Below are 21,669 nucleotides of genomic sequence, written 5' to 3' on the forward strand. Positions count from 1 at the left end.
CATGTATTTGGAAACTATAGGCAAATGCAAATCGGGAAATCATGGTTCTGTTCTAGGCATGCTGATCAGGGGATTTCAAGAGCTAGCTACATATGGAATTCTCTCATCAACAGCTTCTGCAGTTTGGTAGCATTAGGGTATTAAACAATCAGAAAAAAACATGGTCCATTTTAGCCTGTTCTACTAGCATAATGTATAAGATAACTAATACAGACAGCAATAGTTTGTCAATTGAGAAAATCACAAAATGCCAAGAAATCTGAGTTGCTACATTTAAAACTGAAAATAGGCCACAGTAAAATTAAAACTTACAAATATTTACCATTTGCTTCAATTTGCTAATCCTGGAATTTCTCTCTCACACTTAATTACTGAATATTCCTAAAAGAGATACAACTATAACATGCCAAACATTATCCATATTTTACTTAATGCTTACTATTTATCAGATATCAGGAACTGGGATTATAAAGATGGATGAGTCCTGCCCTCAAGTAACTCATAATCTTTTTAGGTTAGTCTCAGAATAAAAACCCATCACATAGGGGACTCAATTTATTAAATACTTTGTTACCACATGGGAGGGAGGGTAGAGGGATGTCTAAAATATGAGCAAACCTTTAATTATGAAAACATTATGTAATTGATTTCCATGGTATTACTCCTCAATTTTTTTCACAAGACCATAAAGAAAATGAGTAATCATATTAAAATATCAAACATGGAAAATTACTTACATAATAATAAAAGACTTTCTAGTGAAGTTTAAACATAATTTAGACAGTGGAGTTTGTATTTTTTAAAATCATGTGTGAACACTCCACAGGGTTCTGAACACATAGCATAGTATAAATTTAAATGTAAAGTAAAAATGTGTTTCCTTGTATTTTAGCTAAAATTTATCTGAATTGAAAAGACTTCCAGTATTTGCTTAGTGAAAACAAGGCTATAAACACATCATACCTGGATGCTCATCTTCATTGTGCAAAGGGAAGGTTGCCAGGAAGTGATGGTGACATAGCACAAGCTCATAATCACCCATCTGCCCCAAATCATTCCACCCACCTTCCATATATAACACTGATGATAATTTGGCAAACTAACAAAATAACAAAGGTTAAACCATTATAAATGTGGTTCTTGTATAAAGCAAAACCAATGAGTAATACCCTTTACATGCCCATATCACATATTCAAATCTATTCTCTCAAGACTGACCTGCTTGTTCATGTAAAAAGTGTAAGACATGGTTTTATGGCATAAAATTATGTTTTTTAAAACCACAGTAATTCTTTTTTATCTTGCTGGGGTGGTGGTAGAAGCCTATAATCCCCGTGACTTGGAAGCCCAAAGCACAGATTCCAAGTTTGAGGCCAGCCTTGACAACATAGTGAGACTCTGCCTCAGAATAAAATAAAAAAGGGCCAGGTGTGGTGGCTCATGCCTATAATCCAGGAGGCTCAGGAGGCTGAGGCAGGAGCATCAGGAGTTCAAAGGCAGCCTCAGCAACTTAATGAGGTACTTAAACCAACTCAGTGAGACCCCGGTCTCTAAAAAAAAATAAAATACAAATCATGGCTGGGGATGTGGCTCAGTGATTAAGCACCTCTGGGCTCAATCCTCAGTACCAAAAGAAAACAAGATAAAATAAAATAAAAATAAAAAATAAAAAAGGGATGGGGATGCACCTCAATGATAAAGCACCCTTAGGTATTTTGGTACTCAATCCTTAGTACCAAAATAAAACAAGATAAAAAAAAAATTTAAAAAAGGGATGGGGATGCACCTCAGTGGTAAAGCACCCCAGAATTGAAAAAAAAAAAAAAAAAAAAAAAAAACTCTATCAGTAATTAAAGGATTCTTTTTCACTTTAATTTGACCATAGATTCCCAGAAAAATTTTAAAAGCTTATGTAATATTGTATTTTACTTGGGCCCCATTAGAAAAAGTTAAGAAATTTATTTGCTTTTTAAATCAAGTATAGAAGAAACCTAAATTATCAAATCATTCTCATCTAAACCCTTTTGAGCCCCAGACATATCATTTTGGATGTCTTATTATTAACTGAAACTCACTATCTTGATCTGCAGATTTGTATTTGCTGTGTATTTGCTATTCTGGCAACTCACCACTACATTGAGTCAACCAAACTATAAAACTCCTGGTCTCTCACATGTCCTTGAAACCTAATTCATTTCCAAAGTTTGCCAAGCCTTACACATTTTACTTTTGCAAAAAAGAAACCTCTCCTTCACTCTCAATATCCCTCTCCAATGTCCTGATATTTCCAACAGATACATTATCTCTAATCTATTATCTACATTATTTCCAGAGTGACCTTTCCAAAATGCAAATATTAGCCTATTACTTCCCTAGCTAAAACACAGCTTTAAGGAGTAGTGCCATACTCTCTCACTTAGCATTTCTTCCTGATCTTGCTCCTACCTCTCAGTCTCTTGCTTCTTCCTGACTACCCTCTTGCATTAGATGCATGGAATTACTTACAGCTCTTGCTGTGGTTTAGATGGGTTTGTCCCCAAAGGTTTTACATGCTGGAGGCTTGATCCCCAGTAAGACAGTGTTGAGATGATTAGGACTTTAAGACGGATGAATGTTTTTCTTGGTGAGTTTTTCTGCTGATTCCTCCCCAGTCTCTAGATCCCTGTCTCACCATGTGACCCTATTTTCTGCATGTGCTCCTGCCATCATGATGCCATCTTCCATGAGCTCCTTGCTGGAGTTTAACAGATGCTAGTGCCATGCTCTTGAATCTTCAGAATTATGAGCTAAATAATTTTTTTTTCTTTATAAAGAAGATAAGATGTACCTCAGCCTTAAGTATTTTGTTGTAGCAACACAGAGGCCTAAGACATGTCTCTAAAAGTGGTGAATAGGACAGAAGCTTGAGAACATATGCCCAGGTAAGAGGGTACTTAAGACTTCATGTGAGCCTGTGAAAGCTCTCATAAAGTTTGTGCATACCAAAATAAAGCAGCAAATACGATGAATTTTGTTTGAAAATCAGTCATTTTAGATACCTTAAATTAGTAAATTAGTGCCTACAGTTTCATTTTGCCCGTTATTTCTTAAATGCCAGAAACCTTTCAGAATAGTCTTCCCCTGAGGTTTCAAAATTCATCTTGTTTCAATAAATTTGTCTTGTTTAACAATGGCAGGTGGTATTGCAGATAAATTTCAAATGAATAGGCATTCACTGTTCTCCTGCTGCCCTTTATATCCATCTGATGGCCTTTTCATTTTGGCTTTCAGTTGTAGCTTCCTGTTACCTACTTCTACTACTTTATGATTATGTAGCTTCCTGTTACCGACTTCATGATTATTCCAGCTCCCAATTCCCTGGAAGTAACAGGAGTTTAATTTCCAAGGCCTGCATGCATTTTATTGACTACAGATATAAAACAGAAACCTCTCTTGTCTCTTCCTGATCTTTTTTCTTTCTTTCTGATTACCCCCACAGCAATGACTCATATACCCTTTCTTTCATTCACTGGACATGTATTAAGTGCCAAGATGCCAGGAACAGGGCTAAGATTTTTTAATGCATGTGGTTCCAGAACAGGTGCATTCATAAAAATCCCACTGTGACTATGTTACCTGCAGTTAAAAAAAAATTGCACTCTGCAAGGCAAACCAACAGACACATGCTATACTTATGCAGAGAAAGAAAAGTTCATGAAGCAAGACTTACACTCTCTGCCATGCATTGGTCCCTTCTGTTGTATTCAGTTCAGTTCTATTTCACTTCATTGTGTGGAGACCTCCTAAATTAATTTCACAACCCAATAATGAGTCAGGAATTGCAGTACAAAAAAAATTGCCCTATAATATATGGTGGGAATTCGTATTTGGTAATACAATTGTATTTTTTTAAACTAAAAATATCCTGAAGGTGATGTAGATAGGAGGGTGAGAGAGAAAAAGGGAAAGCAAGAGAAGGGTAAAAATATAATAAAAAATAAAAAAATACATGGAAAAATCTGAAGGGGATGAAAAAAAAGAGAGAGGAAAAAAAAGTAAAGTCCAGAATGAAAGGCTATCATGGTCTTTTTGAAGTAAGGGAAGAGGTGGCATCTTTGTCTCCTTGAACAAAGGAACTGTTACCACCTATTAGGAAATGAGCTGATTATTCATTGATCACTGCCTTCCAACTGCTCTAATCCTTAAACCTTTAAAGACTGGACTCAGGTGTTTGGAAAAGATAACAGTGACCCGTTAAGACAGAAATGCTTATTTAGCTTGCAGCACAGAGACCACAGCATGATTTACAGAGAACTAGATGAAATTTGTAGGGAGGGGTGTGGCCCAAGGAGTTACCCGCATATGGGTAGCTACTGAAAATTTTATCATGAAAAGTATATGAAAGTGAGTTAATCCTGGCCATGTACCGTGCCCATCCATCAGTATGGAGGGTTCTACTTCTAACTTCAGAAGAGCATGATCTGATTTGTAAACTGCTTCCCTTAGCAGAAGGGGAATAACGGGGCATTCACTCTAAAGTCAGTAATTACCACTTATGATGAGATGTTCTCAGAGAATCAATGCAACTTTCTTGTCCTAAAACATATATCCTGCAGGACATTTCTGCTTGTCCTGTGCTAGATGAATCCTAAATCAGACAGTATTCATACAAATTATGTATTATATTTTGAATTGCAACTTTTAAATGAGTGAGACATATTCCTGGGATTGGTAAGCCTCAGAATAGCAGGCACTAATATTTGTGTTCATATCTTTTTGGCCTACTATGATTGGCATTTGTTGCTGGGTGAAAAACCTCCCAGAGAACTTGTAGGAGTGTAAAATGAGAACATGTTGATCTTACAAGAACACAGGGAGTCACCACCCAGCCCCACAGCACCCCACTTGCCGGGCTCAGCAAGTCCTTCCACTTGGGTCCTTCTCACTTGGTATTTGGTTACAGGTGCAATGAGAAATTGAAGAAAGAAGAAATGCTAAAATCTCAGTATACTTACTTTTGTCATTTTCAGAGGGCATAAGTAAAAAAAAAAAAAAATGGGAAAGAGAAGAGGGCAGACAAAGAACAAACAGAATAGGGAGAGAACTGAAAAGTTCCCTCTAGGAGGAGGGAAAAGAAGGCGAAAACTAGTGGGATGCAGGTTGGCACCCTAGGATGCTCAGGGGGCTTCACAGAGACTTATAGTAATGGGTGAGATGTGGGGGAGAGCCAGAATATTTCAACAAATATTCATGAGTGCCAAATTTAAGTCTGTTCTGGGGACAGCAGGGGTCACAAAGATGGGATACCCTCTAGACTTCAGCAACCTAGCACAATTAACAACACTGTTCTGTTGGTGGCTCAACAATCTCTATACTATGTTACCAAATCAGCCCAGCAAGCGTGTTTGCCTGCAAAGTTTCAGTATGCCTCTGTGAGGGATAACAGGAGGGGTATTGAGGAAAGAATAAAGATATATTCTCTTTAAATATTAAAAAACATTCAAGATCAACAGAGTAGAGACACACAGAGGTGTCTACAAGTCCAGGTTATGGCAGAGGATCAAAGTAAGGGTGGTTAATGCTAACAATCAGCATTTCTACTCCATGGTTATTAAAGCATCTGGTGACCCTGGGTCCTGAAAATTAGTGATAGAGAGCATGGGCTCTGGAGCCAGACTGTCTGGACTTGAATCCTGTTCCTCCACTTGCTAGCTATTCCAATTTAGGCAAGTTATGAAACTTCTCTGTGCTTCAGTTTCTCTATACGTAAAATGGAGATGATAGTAAGATTTATTTCCTAGGGTTAGTGTGGGAATTGAGTTAACATGGGTTAAGACACAGAGTGAAGTGCCCATCTCACACTGAATGTTCCGTAAGTGTTGGCTGATGTAATTGCTCCCTGATCACCAACCTTATACTCAGGGAGTCATATGTATCAAGGAGAGGTCACACTCACAAAAAATACAGCTTTGGGTGTTTGGGCTGCTAATGTAGACATTAACCAGTTGTGAAGTTGGCAGTCACCTCTAGGAACTATTCTGCAAGACCTTGGATGAAAGTTCCTAGCTCCCTTGTCCAGGTTTTTGCACACACAATTCAGGAGTCCCTGCTCCATGGGCTTCTTGGCAGTTATTTCCTGTCAATATTTTTAACACTTAAAGTTGTAAATAGCTTCTATTTAAAAATGAAAAACTGGTATGCCTCATAATTTCAAGAAAAACTGGTAAGATGAGAAATTATTCAGAAATGAGTAGATACAAATGTACATGAACTTCAAATAAAATTATCACTATTTTTATTTTTTTAGTGCAGGGAACTGAACCAGGGCCTCCAGATGCTAACATGCATTCTAACACTACATCCTAAGCCCTATGACCATTTTAAAATATACTAGAACCTAAAACATAACTTCAAGAATATCATATAAATCTAATTTCTGTTGGTTTGGGTTCTAAAAATGAATAGATGACATTTCAAGAACCTGGTTACAGAGTTCCAATTTAAAGGGTGTGCACATGTACACACACACACACACACACACACACACACACACCAAAACCACTCTCGAGCAGTTGCCATGACAACATAATACAGAGCCTACCAAGCTCTTTGTTATCCTGCTGAAGATGCTGTGCAAAAACACTCATGATAAATTCTTTACTAATTAAGTGGAAAAGGTTAAAAAATTCTAGATCTGCATAGTTTTCATCTGTGCTGGGCCTCAGTAAAGCAAATACTAAACATTTTAAGAAAAAGGATGTGAAAATAGTACCTATAAGACCAATTGCATATAAAAGTGAAAACAACGTTGAAAAAATGTTGAAAAAATTATTTTATTTTCACCTTATCATCATCTCTTATTAAGTTCTGTTGTACTATTTAAACAGAAGAATCAACTTCAAACAATTGGTTAACAGGGGCTCTTATTTTACTAACACATTTAAACGCTTTCCTTCTTTAGTCACCTCAATTTTAACTCATTTGGGAGCTCCTATTCCCATATACTAAATAGCAACAACAAAATGGTCTCTAAATTAATAGGAGTTTATATGCCCCCCAAAAGAGGAAAAAGTGATAGGGAAGAAAAAGAAGGAATAAATAGCACATTGGGAGGCTGTGATAAAACACTGTCTCATTTTCCTTCCACTTCTCTGATTAGCCATCTTGGTCTCCTTCGCAGGCTGCTCTTTCTCTGAGCGCTTAGACCCAGAGCTTACCAGGATTAGCTGTAGACAAATCTCACTCTAGCCTCTTCTTGGCAGTCTCATCCTTAACCAGTGGCTTTAATCATCACTCATGAGCATTTACATGAGTAAATGCCCAGCCTAGGCTCTCTTCTGAGCTTCACATCAGTTGGTCCAGCTGCCTCCTAAACCCCTCCACACTGATGCTACTTTATAAGCAAATCAGGTATTGCTGCAATGTTCCTTACTTTAATAAATGTCAGCTTTTAATGCTCCCAGCACAAACACACTCAGTATCTATCTGCTAAATGAACATGTGAATGAATTAATCAATCAATTAAACTGTTAACACAAAACAAAAACCTAAGGGTCATCCTTGATAATGCCTTCCTCCTTTCCTTCCATGAATGAAGATCCAAATCCTGTCCATTTTGCCTCCAAAATATTTTCCAAGTCCATCCCATTGTCAAGATCCTCACAGCCACTACTCAGAGGTAACACTCTGCTCTGGATTGCTGTCATATCCTCTTAACCATCAATCAGGAATGTGCAGGTGTAGAACACTGAGAAGTCAGGCAATCAATATGTACCAAACAAGCTATTCGTTGAACAAACTGATAAAGTAGGTCTAAGAAAAGGGAAGTGAACATTTACTAACTGTCATCTATGTGCAGTTACTGATTTAGGCACTTTACCTAGACTACCTCATTGAAGGTCCACAGTGACCCATTTTACAGAAGAAACTCAACTGCATATATGGTGTCAGGGAAACTTCCTGGTCATAACCTTTTACTATGATTGGCACCAACAAAAAATGATGAACACAAAGAACAAAGATGATGATGATGACAACAGAGAATCTGTTCAGACACTGTTCAAAGCACTATAGGTGCATTGCTTCACTTAATCTCACCACCCTCCATTGAAGTAGTACTATTACAGTCCGCTTTTGCAGAAAAGGAAACTGAGCACTTAAGTGACTTTTCAAGGTAACAAACCAGGTATGGCATGATTTGATCACAGTTCTGTTTATTTAAGAATTTACTAAATAACCATTTAACTGTAGCAAGTTATTTAGAACTAATGAAGACATATAACTAGACAAGAGCAACCCATCCATGCCTTCAAGGATTTTGTTTTGAACTTGAGGAGTCTGTCTCCAGGGTCAGAGCTGTTTCTTCATCTCACCTGTGGAGGGCAGGGTTCAGGGAGAGAAGCCTCTGCCAGCTCTGATCCCACCTCAAAGGGCATATTTCAGCAACAGTCTAGGCTGCCATTTCTTTCCCACCTGTCTGAGACCCAGTTTTCCTCAAGTAAGGTACCAGGAGAAGATGCTTTAGTACATCTAATATATTAACTTGGTGACAAGTCTGGATGCTTTTCTTAAACAGTTAACAAGAAAGCACTAAGAATGGCATCAATACAACATTTTTTTAAAAGTCTAATGTATTACTTACAATTTAATAACTCCATCTGAGCACCTGGAACAGAGCTGCTGACTGCTCTTGTCTTGTTTATGTTGACTCTGCCCCAGCTGAACAAACCTACAAATTAACCATGGATAAAAGTAAACTAAAGAAGGAAGTACTTGTAATTAATTCAGGAGTTCACAAAACATGGTGTGCACTTTCAAATGACAGTTGTGTGCTTATTTCAGAGAAGTATGTAAGAGTACCCTATGTAAGGCAAGACTTTGCCTGAATTCACAGTGAATTTGTTAGAAGGAGAGGCAAGTCCGCTTAACACATAGTCATAACCATGCATACAAGATGAACTCACATGTGCACTTTATTGCATTTATATTAAATTAAATGTGATGCAGAACTTGAACAGAAAGTTCCTGAAGCAGGCAGATAATGTTTCTTACAGGGCCTCACATATCTAAAGGAGACACTATCTTATGCACAGAATGCAAGAAGGATGGTTAGTGGTGGGGATTACTTGCAGTGAATCAAATGATATGGAAAGGGCATAGGAATCCAGTTCCTGAAGCAGGGATGCTGCTGAGAACCCACCACATGGGCTTAATTTCCTTGGGACCATAAGATCTTCCCTAGCCCCAATCTTTTATCCTACTCCCAAGTGCACTCCAGCCCCTTCTAAGAGGAGCACTTTCATCAGTCATGATGGAGGTCAGATGACGAGCACCACTGCCACATCACCCCTCCTAGGAGAAGAGCCGAACAGCACCAATCCAGACGTTAAGCCAAGAGCCAAAAGGAAATGCCCTTATTTGTCTAAGCCCTGCCTGCACCACATGTATCCATCTTCCCCGAGGGACATGGTTTCGTAGTTTTGTTTCAATGTGCCCACAGGAGATTACAGGGCAGGATTAAAAAGCAGATTTACTTCTGTTTTTCTACCATTTAAAATATTTTCCTTTGATGACCATAGATAACTTTATCATCTATTTTTCATAAGTTTTTTTAAAGGTCAAGTGCTTCAGAAACTACCAATTATGAAAGCATTACAGTGTTACTGAAAAACTTTCATAGAACATACTTTTATCCAACTTTAGCAACTGAAAAATTTTGATCCATTTTTTGTGAATGTAATGGTTTAGATATTAGGTGCACCCCAAAAGCTCAAGTGTAAAACAAGAAAGTTCAGAGGTGAAATGATGGGTTTTGAGAGTCTTAACCTAATCAGTAATTAATCCACTGATATGAATTAACTGGGTGGTAAATGTAGGTAGGTTGGGTATGGGTGGAGGAGATGAGTCTCTGGGCGGTGTGCCCTTGAGTCTATATTTTTTCCGTGATGAGAAGAATCTCTCTCTCTGCTTCCTGGTTCCATGTCCTCAGTTACTTTCCTTCACCATGATGTTCTGCCTCACCTTGAACCCAGAGCAATGGAGTGGGCATCTATAAATTGAGACCTCTGAAATGGTGATCCCCAAATAAACTTTTCCTCCTCTAATTGTTCTTGTCAGGTCTTTTGGTCACAGCAGCAAAAAAGCTGACTAAAACAGGGAAGAATGTCACTTAATATCAGCTTTTTATCTTTGATCTTTAAACTTCCCAAATTAAGTGTACCATCACTGTCAGAATTTAAAAAAAAATATGCAGATACATGAGGTTTCAAAGAAGTAAACAAAGCTTCCAGGTCTGGTCAAGATAGTAAACCAAAGATGCTAGAAAAGATGAGGGAAAAGAGAGAGAGCAGGGTTTGACAATTAGAACAAAAGCACAAAGTAGAAATCCTCAGGAATCTGGAGGTGGTAGAGGCCCAAGGTAGGAAAAACAGGCAGGAGAACAGGAAGCTGGAAGGCAGGCTGTGGAAACCAGGTCCACCTGTACCACTTCCCTCATACAGCATCCTGTGGTGCCTAGAAGCAACTGTGATCTGCATGCCAGCCGGGCACTATCTGTTGTGTGCACAGACTTCAGTGGGTATCAGCCTACTTGGTGCAGAACTGGGGTGGGAAGGTTACCTGCAGGTTTAGGGCAGAACTACATGGGCTCTCTTCTTGCCCTCTTGATCAGAGGAGGCACTAAGATATCTCTAGCACACAGCAGGGACAAAAGTAGGTGTTAGGAGTCCCTAAACATCCCTTGGACATCCCTGAAACAGTTACCCTACAGAAGCTGCTATAATTTGGATTTGGAATGCAACCAACCAAAGGCCCATGTGTTAAAGGTGTGTTCCCCAGAATGGTGCTATTGGGAGGAGGTAGAAACCATGATAGGTGGGAATTATAATAGGTGAGACCTAGTAGGAGATCTTTAGTCATTACAGGTGTGCCTTCAAAGGGAATTGTGAGGCCCCAGTCTCTCCCTCTTCTTTTTGTATCCCAGCCATGAGATCAACAGTTTTACTCTGCTGAACACTTCCAACAATGATATACTGCCTCAGCATAGCCTAAGGTAATAGAACCAACTGACTGTGGACTGAAACCTTTAAAACTTGAGCCAAATCTTTACAAGCTGATTATCTTCAGGTATTTTGTTATAGAAAGCTGAAAGAGAGGAGAGATGCCCCATGCAGGCATGTGGAAGAGGAAGCCCAGTTGGGGCAATGTATCCACAAGAAGGATCTACTCACAGAGAGGGAAGGAATAGACAGGTCTTTGTTGCTCCCTTTCCCTGTGGAAGCAGAGGCAGCTGAGATCAAGGGAATGAAGAGAGGAGTATAACCTAAAATCGATATCCAGGAGGTATAGGATATATGTCTCTTGGATAAGTCACTGAATGGTTCTACCTTCCTGAACTCAGCCTTTAAAGTGGAATGATAATCTCTTTTTGATCTACTTCTGAGTAGTTTTTTTAAAACTTTTTTTAATTTTTATTTTTACAGACTGCATTTTGATTCACTGTACACAAATGGGGTATAACTTTTCATTTCTATGACTGTACATAATGTAGATTCGTACGATTCATGTAATCACACATGTACATAGGGTAACACTGTCTGTCTCAGTCTCCTATCTTTCCTTCTGGCAGCCCCTCCTGCCCTATCTTCCTCTACACCATCCAAAGTTCCTCCAATCTTCTCTTGCCTCCCCCTCCACTACCCCCACCCCTATCATGTATCATCATCCACTTATCCAGAAAACACTGAGTTTTGGGGTTGGCTTATTTCACTTAGCATGATATTCTCCAATTCCATCCATTTACCAGCAAATGCCATAATTTTATTCTTCTTTATGGCTGAGTAATATTCCATGGGGTGTATATACCACAGTTTCTTTATCCATTCATCAATCGAAGGGCATCTTGGTTGGTTCCACGATCTAACTATTGTGAATTGAGCAGCTATAAACATTGATGTGGTTGTATCACTGTAGTATGCTGATTTTAAGTCCTTTGGGTATAAACCAAGGAGTGGGATAGCTGGGTCAAAAGGTGAGTCCATTCCAAGTTTTTTGAGGAATCTCCATACTGCTTTCCCAAGTGGCTGCACCAATTTGCAACTTCATCAGCAATGTATGAATGTACCTTTTTCCCCACATCTATGCCAACACTTATTATTGCTTGTTTTCTTGATAACAGCCATTCTGATTGGAGTTAAATGAAATCTTAGGGTGGTTTTAATTTGCATTTCTACTTCAAAGTTGTTTAAAGAACAAATAAAACAACGTAAATTTTACACAAATGCAAGGAGGAGATGTCATTCTTTGCAATACCAAACATGGACTCTTAATCCAGGGAAGGAATTCTCTTTCCCCTGTAGTTAATTCCTTCCAAATAGGCTTCCTTTGCATCTTGGTAGACTGTTTTCCAGGGATATTTTAGCTGAACATGGCTATAACTCACTTTTTAAGAAGGGAGAAATAAGGTAGGCCTCCCAAGTAGTCTGAGTCAGTAAGGCTCCAGATGAAAGTCATGCTTGAAGCAAGGGACACTTCCTTTTTGTTTAACCTGAGCCAACATTTCAGTCCTTGACGTGTACACTCACAGTCTCTGCCACAAGCAAAGTTACATTATTCAATTATTTACCCTAGATCATTCATCCTTCCATACCACATTGCTTATAAAAATCCACTTCAACTATTCAAGAGTTTAGCTAGAATTCTAGTGAATAGGTAACTGCATGTTTGTGTGTCCAGGAATGAGAGGGTATGGTTGAGTTCTGAATGACTGAATTGGCTTTTGGTCAAATAACAATGCATAGTCATGGGAGTGCAAAGTTACGGGAGATGTTTTTATAGTCCAGAGATGTTGGATGTTATACCTTTTATATTTTATGTACATTATAGAGCAGACCATAGTAGTTTGAAATAGAAAAACTGACATTATCCAGTTCAATGGATTCCACAAATGAAATAAGCTCCTTTAAAAAGAAAATGCTTATTTTATATTATAGAATTTACATAAGCCAAACTTAGAGGAATTAAGTGAGACTCTATTCAAATGCAATAATCAAGTCTTCAGAAAACTTGTATTTAAGATGAAGAGGTGTTTACAAAGGTCTCATCAGGTTCTTGGGGATTTCTAGGTGAAGGATTCTTTTGAGAATCTGATAACTGGGAATCTTTCCTTCAGAAGAACACATACTCATGCAAAATTAGGCATATGATTTTCAGAAATGCTTTTTGGTGGATCCCTCTTTCCCAGTGAGGTCCACCTAATCATATCATGAAATGGCACCTTTTTATTACCACTTTTCAATCCTTGGCCACTGCTTCCACCAGCACCCCAAAGCTAAAGCAAATGCAAGGTCAACTGTCAATATCTCAGAGTCAGTTTGTAAGAAGGTACCTTGATCTTAAGGGGTTGGGAAGGCTGGAATGTATTTGTATTTCGAATTACAGCTGTATATGAACAGTGACAATCCTCATATGCATAATAAATTTATATCACTGAGGGGTAGCATCTCAGGTGTTAGGTCCCTTAACTCCATGTACAAATCAATGTTTCAGATTCTGACCTTTTAAATGCTACTACTGTATTCCACGTAGAATTCACTTCCTTCTGCATCACTACTTTTGTTTTCAAAAAGTTATAGTAGATATGTTATTAAGATAATAAAATATTCATTTTTTTCCTTAATCTACATATGAAAGTACCTTACCTTGAATAAATGGAGAAATCTTCTTCTGAGAGGCCATCTGAGAGGTTAATTCCATATACCTCTTTCATGGGCTGGACCACATTCTGGGGTTTAAAAAAAAAGGAACCAATTAGAATATTTAGACATCTAGCATACTAATAATTTCTAAAGATGAAGAAAACAAGCCTAGGAATTTTCCCACAAAAGTAAATCACAGTGCTTATTCAACCAATTCACTAAACTTCTCATTAATTCTTTCTTAAAAATGTGATTTCCATTTCCCACTAGTTTATTTTAGGTTTTAAAAAAGCTCTTAAATAATTAGGTGTTGCTTTAGTATAATTCAGGATTTGGCAAGTGTTTTCTGTAAAAGACCAAATAGTAAATATTTTAGGCTTTTGGGGTTATACCATCTCTCTGTTTCAAATACTCACCTCTGCTAGTACAGTACAAGGGCAGTCATATACAACATGTAGACAAGTAGACATGGCTGGGTTACCATAAAACTTTATTTACAAAAACAGGTAGCAGGCTGGATTTGGTCAATTGGTGGTAATTTTCGAATTCCTTGAAGGATGGATTTAGTCCTTAAATTTTCATATTTTATTAGACTTACAAATGGCTTAGCTATTTCTATAAAGCATATTTCCCCAAAGCTAGATGTGGCTCTTTTGTTGTTTGCTTCCATTTGTTTTCGTTTAAAATATTAGTAATATTGAATTGAACATGATGAATTTCCCATTGGGACTATTCAGAAATTGTGAGGGTCAGGTCCAAACGCTGCATCAGAGCAACAGGTTGAGACTGGGAATAAAAGGATCTCAAGTGGATGGGCAGATCAAAGAAGGCCAGGTTTCTTGTAAAAATTATGAAGTGGTAAAAAATTCACTATTACATAGTGAAGGAAAAACACCTATTTTTATTTCAAAATGAAACAATTTTCAAGGTCTATGCTAAATGTGCCTATGTAGTGCCTCAAGCACCACACATTAAAAAGATGTAAGTGAGAAAATGTGACATTTTTCTTGTTCTCAGCCTTTTAACTGAAAGCAGAATTTTAAAGATCATCCTCTAGAGCTTCAGGCAGGACCGCGCCAACCTCTCTCCCCCGCACCTCGGTCACTTTGGCACTGTCCCCAGTGTCGGTCATCTTCACAGGAGTGGAGCGCTGAGACACAGAGCCCTCTTCTTCACGGTCGGTCCCAGAGTCGTCCTCGGAGCTGCTGGACACAGCCTCCTCACTGGGTGGCGGTGGGGCACTGGCCGCTGTTTTCCGCTGTAAGACGGCTTCTTCTCTATTGCTTTTGTTTCTTTACAAAGGGGAACATGGTTGTGAAGTATCTTTAAATTGAACCTTCGGCACTGAGTTAATTTACTGTACCAAAGTCTAAATGCTTATGAGGCATGAGAAAATGACTGTGAGAAATCAGGATCTGGATTCAAGTTTTACTTAAGAGAAAAGCTTAATATTTCTCCAGGTACATGTACTCATATTACAAATTCAAAATATGAACCAAAATGTACTTGTAGAGTACAGAAAAGTTTTCTCACCATGTGGCTACTGTGACTTCCCGTGGTAAGTAAAATCAATATTTTCAGAATTTATGTTATAATAATGGAAGATTATATGTTTGAGATATTGGTAAAATTATAACTTATAAAAGCTTCAAGAAAAGGTCAAGAGTCAATTTCATATTCTTCCCTCCCTCTCATGAATTTTTATCAATCATAGTATACCAAAATAATGACTGATGAAAATAAATTTAGTTTTTAATTTAATTGTGTTGGATCACATCGGTCATACAGTCATATGAAGTAATAATGTCTGTTTCACTCTACTATCCTTCCTACTCCAAACCCCTTCCCCTCTCTTTACTCCCCTCTACCTAATCTAAGTACAATCAGAAAAATGAGAAATTATACTCCATTTATGTATGATTTATCAAAATGCATAAATGCAGTCTACTGTCATGTTTAAAAACAAAAAGTTAAAAATAAATAAATGGGCAGAAAAATTTTATTGTTATTCATAAACAAATATATTTGCTGAATATTCCAACAGTAGAGAACAGGTGAAGGAAAAAACAATAAAAAAAACTCATGCTCAAAAAAGTATTTACTTTTAACTTAAGTGCCAAATTTGAGAGTATAAGAATTGTGGGTGTTTTCTTTTTAATTCAGTGTTATCTAGTAACACTTCTAGTTTAGAAAAAATGTTTATTATTTCACTCTTTAAAAAAAAATCTCTATAAGGACTAAAAATACCATAATATTCCAAAATGTCCTAGGGAAGGAAAAAGCAGTATTATTTAGTCATAAATTAGATATTATAGAAAATATATTAGTTTTTAACTTGCTGTACTTAAAAATTAAATTTGATGAATATCTGTGCTACCCACTAATACAGCTGGTGGTTAATTTATTTATCCTGGGAACATTTGGAATTCTAAACTCCTGAGGACTTTCCTTCTTTCAAATTCCTCTCAGCATCTGGTTAAGGCTCAACATGAAACTATTCAAAGGTTCCATATTTAAGTCACGGAAATGGTATATCTGGAAAAAAATTAGTATATATCCCATGTAGCTAAAATTCAATTAAGATCCTATATACTTTCCCAAATCGAATTAGGATTGTGTATCTACAGTTAGGCCAAGACTTCTGGTCAGAGTCTAGGAGAAATCTTATCACTGGAACTAGGCAGGTCAGTGGAGGATAAAGAGATTCTTATGCCAGAACACAACATGTTTGACTTGGGTTTTTCAGAATGAAAATGCAAATGTGGTATGGCTTCTTCATATTATCAGATATAATAGAATAAGTCTCCATCAAACAATGTTATAGTGATACACAGAAAATCTATTGTGTTCTCTATCAAGTATATTTGTTTTTATGTTCCTCAGGATGCCAACAAAAATAAACACAATGAGTATAAATTTTTACTTCATATTTTATGTTGGAAAGTGAATGTTTTATAGGACATAAAACTATTATCTATTACCTGTCTTTATGCCATCTGTTATATTCCCTATTTAAAATAATAAAATGCACTATATTGCTAAAATTCCCATAAATTCTACTTTCAATATTGATCATTTTAATGATCCCAGTGCTACAAATGAACTACCTATATAGATGCAATAAATGGACTGTGTCCCAAACTATGTTACTTGAAGTTATTAGTTTTTGGTGGAAATACTATTGCAAGTGCTATTATTTTACATGAATCTTTAAAATTTCATTCTATATGCAAATCTTACCCCAATACTGATTTTCCAGTTTCATCTGGTTTCCGCACAGTAAATGGACTTGGATCGATGCCAACAGTCTTAGGCATAAAGTCACTAGAAAAAAATGAAGGCAAAATACCATATGAATCTCTGTCCATCAGATGTTATTAGCTTCCATCTCAATTCTCATTCATATTATTCCTTCATTAATGTTAACTTCAGAGCTACATATATTCTGAGCCAAATGTTCAGGAGAGATTCAGGTAATCTGGGCCTTAAAAATCCCATGAACTAAAGGGAGTAGGGGACTTCAATGTTACCAGTCTTTGGAAGGAACTCTCTATGATTGTGAGGTCCAACAGGTTTGATTCCTAGAACTGTGTTGATATCTAAGCTCTGTGTATACTAGCTGGCTGTATATCACAATTAGTTCTCAGGCAAAATTAAAGTCATAAAAACCCATAGCAAAACATTAAGTTATTTAGCTTTATGGACAATGTTTTTAAACTATACCACCAAAGGAGGTAGACATGATGATCAAAACACAGTGGTATGATTTGAAATATTAATATCCACCTCATTAGGCTGAGGTTAATTCATTAAAATGCTGTTGGAACACTTTATATAGAAACTATTTTAATTTACCACTGGCTGAGATCAGCTGAAGCTTCTTTCTCATTATGCAAGGGCTATCTTACTGTTACCATGGAAGCCAGACCAATTTCCCCAAGATGCCAACAAGGCAACACTACTACAAGTTATGCTAAGACACTCCCAGTGTGTGCCTGAATATCACATTTTTGGAAGGGAAAGAAAGTAATCTGACTCAAACTTAACAGTCTGAAAACATTTTCAAACTGTTAAAAGAGACAATGAACAATGTAATTAGTTTAATATTTTTCTTTCTTTTTGATCCTCATAATTTGTAGATTCAGTGTTGGTGAATTTGCTTACTCACTGAAATTTATTTGTAATACCAAATCAACATCTATGGTGCTCCTGCAGTCACCTGCAAATGTGTATGTCAAGAACTGGGAAAAATTTGCATCACCAACACTACATTCCCAGCTAATACTGAAGAAGGTACACTCTTTATTTCTGTTCTCCTCTGGAAATGAGTGTCTCTTTACCAACTATTTGGTGCTACTTTTTCACATTTTTTGTGCTTTCTGTTGGTGACCTTGCTGTTTAAAAATAGTTCCCAATCACAGTACTAAGCACAAGTGTTTTTAAGCACAAAAAAACCATGATGTGCCTTTTGGAGAAAATGTGTGTCATAAATGAGCTTTATTCAGGCATGAGTTACGGTGTCATTAAATGAGTACAATGTCAGTGAATTAACAATATACATTAAGTAAAGGTGCCCTAAACAGAAACACATATAAAACTAGATTATATACTGAGCAGTTGATAAAAATATTGTGATCAGATTCTCACAGGACTTCATCCTGTAGAAGCAACAGTTCAGTATTCATTAATTCCACGTTTGCAGTGACTACAGAATCTAACTACAACAAATACATCAGCTACATATCTGTAAAAACACATACGTATAATGTCATTCCTTTGCTGAGCTGAACGTTTTTAGAAATGACAAGCTTTATAGTAAAACTGCTAAACTTTAACAAGTTTAATTGAAAAATCAAACAAAAATTTCAAACTTTTCCTTACCATTTGAACCTAAAGTAAAATGTGGATTTCTAGAAAACAAAGATATTCCTACATCTACCACACAATTCTTAAACATACATAAGTCACATCTGAAGAACACATAAAATGTAAAAATTTAAACTTCTGTATAAAATACAGTCGAGAAGTGATTTGCTCTGCTTAATTTTCTTATTCTGGTTCCACCATTTTTTCTAAAAGTTCCCATCAAATTCTAAGAGAGACATGAGAAAATGAAGTGTGTCCAAAGGCAACAGACCAGGATGGAAAGAGTCTGAGCACTATGTCACATGAGTTATTGAGGAAATAATGAAGGATATTTACCCTGAGAAGAAAAATATTGCTTCTTCAAATATCTGGAAGGCTGTCCTACAGAAGAGGAACTAGTTTTGTCCTGAGCCTAATAAAAATAGCTACCATTTATTAACCATGTACCTGTGCCAGGTACTTAGGTGGTGTTGTATGTGGAGGTTGGGGAGATGAGGAAAATACAGAAAATAAAGAGAACATTCTCAAAGTCACACAGTTAGGCAGTGGCTGATCTAAGCTACAAATTTCAGCCCTTTTAGTACCAAAGAAAGTATTTTTTAGCTCTCAATTTCCATATTCAATGAAGAAAACTGAGTTTATTCAGAATGGCAAACTAGGACTAATAATAGGCAGATTGCAACTTATCAAAAGTGACAATTAACTCTAGTTGGCTAACAAGAGAAGGGGCTGCCTCTTGAAGTAGCAGATCCCATCCATCACAGGAGGTATTCAAACAGACTCAACACCCACTGCTGGGAAGGCTTGCAGAGGGCATTTCTGGTAAAGTAAGATATATCTATATGAACTAGGAAAACTACAGCTCTCAAATACTTTGAGCATCAGGGTACTCACAACATACCGTGCTGAACTTGTCATAGCCAAGCAAAAGGTATCGTCAAAACTACTCAATTCATATGGCCGAAAGAACTCATTGTGGATATCAATCTCTTCTTCATATCTGTGAAATTTCTTCACTATCAACTTCTTTAAGTTTGCAGCACAGATAACTAGGAGAGATATTGAAAAGTCTTTAGATTGCAAGCAGATATTTTTATAAAACCAACTGGGCACAAAGAGGGTACTATGGTAAATTGCATCAGAGACACAATATCAATGGGATTCACTCAGCTCCTGTCCTGGAACTTACACATTTGGAAAAGGAATGAGCATATGGCAAAGCAAATATTCAAATTTGTATGTGACCAGCATTAGGGAGACAGGAGGACTAGGTCCAGGGTGGGAGCAGGGATTTACTTTAGAAATCAAATTACGGAATTCTTTAAATTCCTTTTTACTATTAAATACCTGCTTCGGTCTAGTTAAAAAATTGTGCAGCTGTTTCACTAAATTTTTCCTTTTATCCAAATCCTGTTTATGGCCACTGTCAAAGTCCTTTCTTTTCTCCCAGAACAACCACAGCTTCTTAACAATACGAGTTATGATTTGCCCAGAGTTTCAAGTTACGAATACCTTCAAAATGAATTGATAATTTATTAAGAACTAAAAGTATTTTGTAATATTTTATGGCTTTCCCTACTCAAACTGGGATGATGAACTATGAACAGATGGAGTCCTCCACTGGACTGTTTAAAGTTGGTAGTACACCTTGTTCAGGACTCTTTCATGAATGGGAAAACTGGTTTGCCCAAGGCCAGGGAAATTAACAACAGAGCCAGAACTAATCTGTATCTAAAATTCAGCAATTATTTGAATTTGGACACACCATTCTAATCTATGGTACACTTGAGGGTATTCCATTAATATAAAAATTATCCTGCATCTCTGACAAATTAATCAAATTTAATGTAAATGTGACTAAAACATACTTTATGTACACATCCGTAGCCTTTTATTACTGCTTAAATACAGGAAAAAGGGTTGATTTCTCCTTGTGAATGGATCCTCACTTCCTCCCCATTTCCCCCAAATATGTATAAATATAATCAGCACTAGTTTTAAATGATGAATAATTATATTATACTGACTAAATATGTGAAAAACAAACCTAATTAATGTAAGACAATACAAAGCCTATTTAGATAAAAGGGAATATGATACAGTCCATGCCCTTTAAGATGCTAAGAGACATTACAATTTCCTTTCTATTAAAATAGTAACATAATACTGAATAGCCATGCATTTCTTTCTAGTAAAACATATGCAAAGAAAGGATTTGCTGCTTTTAGTTCATTTAGGTAAAACTCCAAAATGTGTTAATGTAAAAACAGAAGAGAACCAGGCACCTACCTTCATCATAAGGCAATGGTAAATGCTTTATTACATCTGGTGTCCACCAGTGAGTATAACTATAAAATTAAAAAAAGAAAAAAGAATAAGATGGACCAAATGTAAAATGTTGGTTTTTCTAAAGTTTATCAAATAAAAGGAGTTATATGATTAATGATAAGATGTTGCCTCCTATTTCAAAGTTAATATTTTTTCTCTTTTTAAAACATGTTTGCAAAACATAGTAGTTCTTCAACATGTTAATTCCCTTCCCAACTCCTTTCATATTTCAACTCTCATAGATTTACAAAAATGTCATGAATATACCTGAGAGTCAAGATGCTCTAATGTTACTTCTAGCAATATATATATATATTTATTTTTTTTTTTTTTTTTTTTTTTTTAAAAAGAATTTGGATATACTAAGCCAACTCTAGGAGGGATTGCCAGGGACCACTGCTACCAGGTTAGCAGTGGGACCTTGACCCAAGTCCTACAAGCAGGGGTCCCTTGCACATAACTATGTGAAAGATTATGATTCCTACTCTGCTATATATGTACACATTTGTATGTGTTGTTAATTAAAACAGTTCAGCAAAATCACCAAAGAGCAAATTAGTTCTAATGAACAAGTTCCCTAAGAAAATAGTGTAGGCCCTGTTAATCTTTAACTGTAAATATTCACTACTTGATTACAGAAGTCAGTCAGAGTTAAGAATAAGGAATTTCAATTGTCTGGATTTCTGCTAAAAGATTCATCTGCTTAAACAGAGAATTTGAAAGAATTCTGAACTGCCTTCTCTCAGGACTCTGATTTAATTTCAAAACACACACACACACACACACACACACACACACACAC

At 36.8% G+C, this 21,669-nt stretch overlaps 1 protein-coding gene across 2 annotated transcripts in view; it reads right to left on the reverse strand.

Annotated features, from left to right (window-relative positions):
- FIG4 (FIG4 phosphoinositide 5-phosphatase) overlaps nt 1-21,669 on the reverse strand; it is a 118,281-nt gene that overhangs the window by 22,174 nt on the left and 74,438 nt on the right. For both annotated transcript variants that reach the window (XM_079149116.1, XM_079149117.1), the window contains 6 exons: nt 20,829-20,887; nt 19,441-19,588; nt 16,914-16,997; nt 14,770-14,965; nt 13,677-13,759; nt 8,621-8,707 (listed from right to left, as the gene is read on the reverse strand). In XM_079149116.1, coding sequence (XP_079005242.1) covers nt 8,621-8,707; nt 13,677-13,759; nt 14,770-14,965; nt 16,914-16,997; nt 19,441-19,588; nt 20,829-20,887 — 657 coding nt within the window. The remainder of the gene's footprint in view (nt 1-8,620; nt 8,708-13,676; nt 13,760-14,769; nt 14,966-16,913; nt 16,998-19,440; nt 19,589-20,828; nt 20,888-21,669) is intronic.

Source organism: Sciurus vulgaris (genome assembly GCF_902686455.1).
Source record: "Sciurus vulgaris genome assembly, chromosome: 7".
Classification (NCBI taxonomy): Eukaryota; Metazoa; Chordata; class Mammalia; order Rodentia; family Sciuridae; genus Sciurus; species Sciurus vulgaris.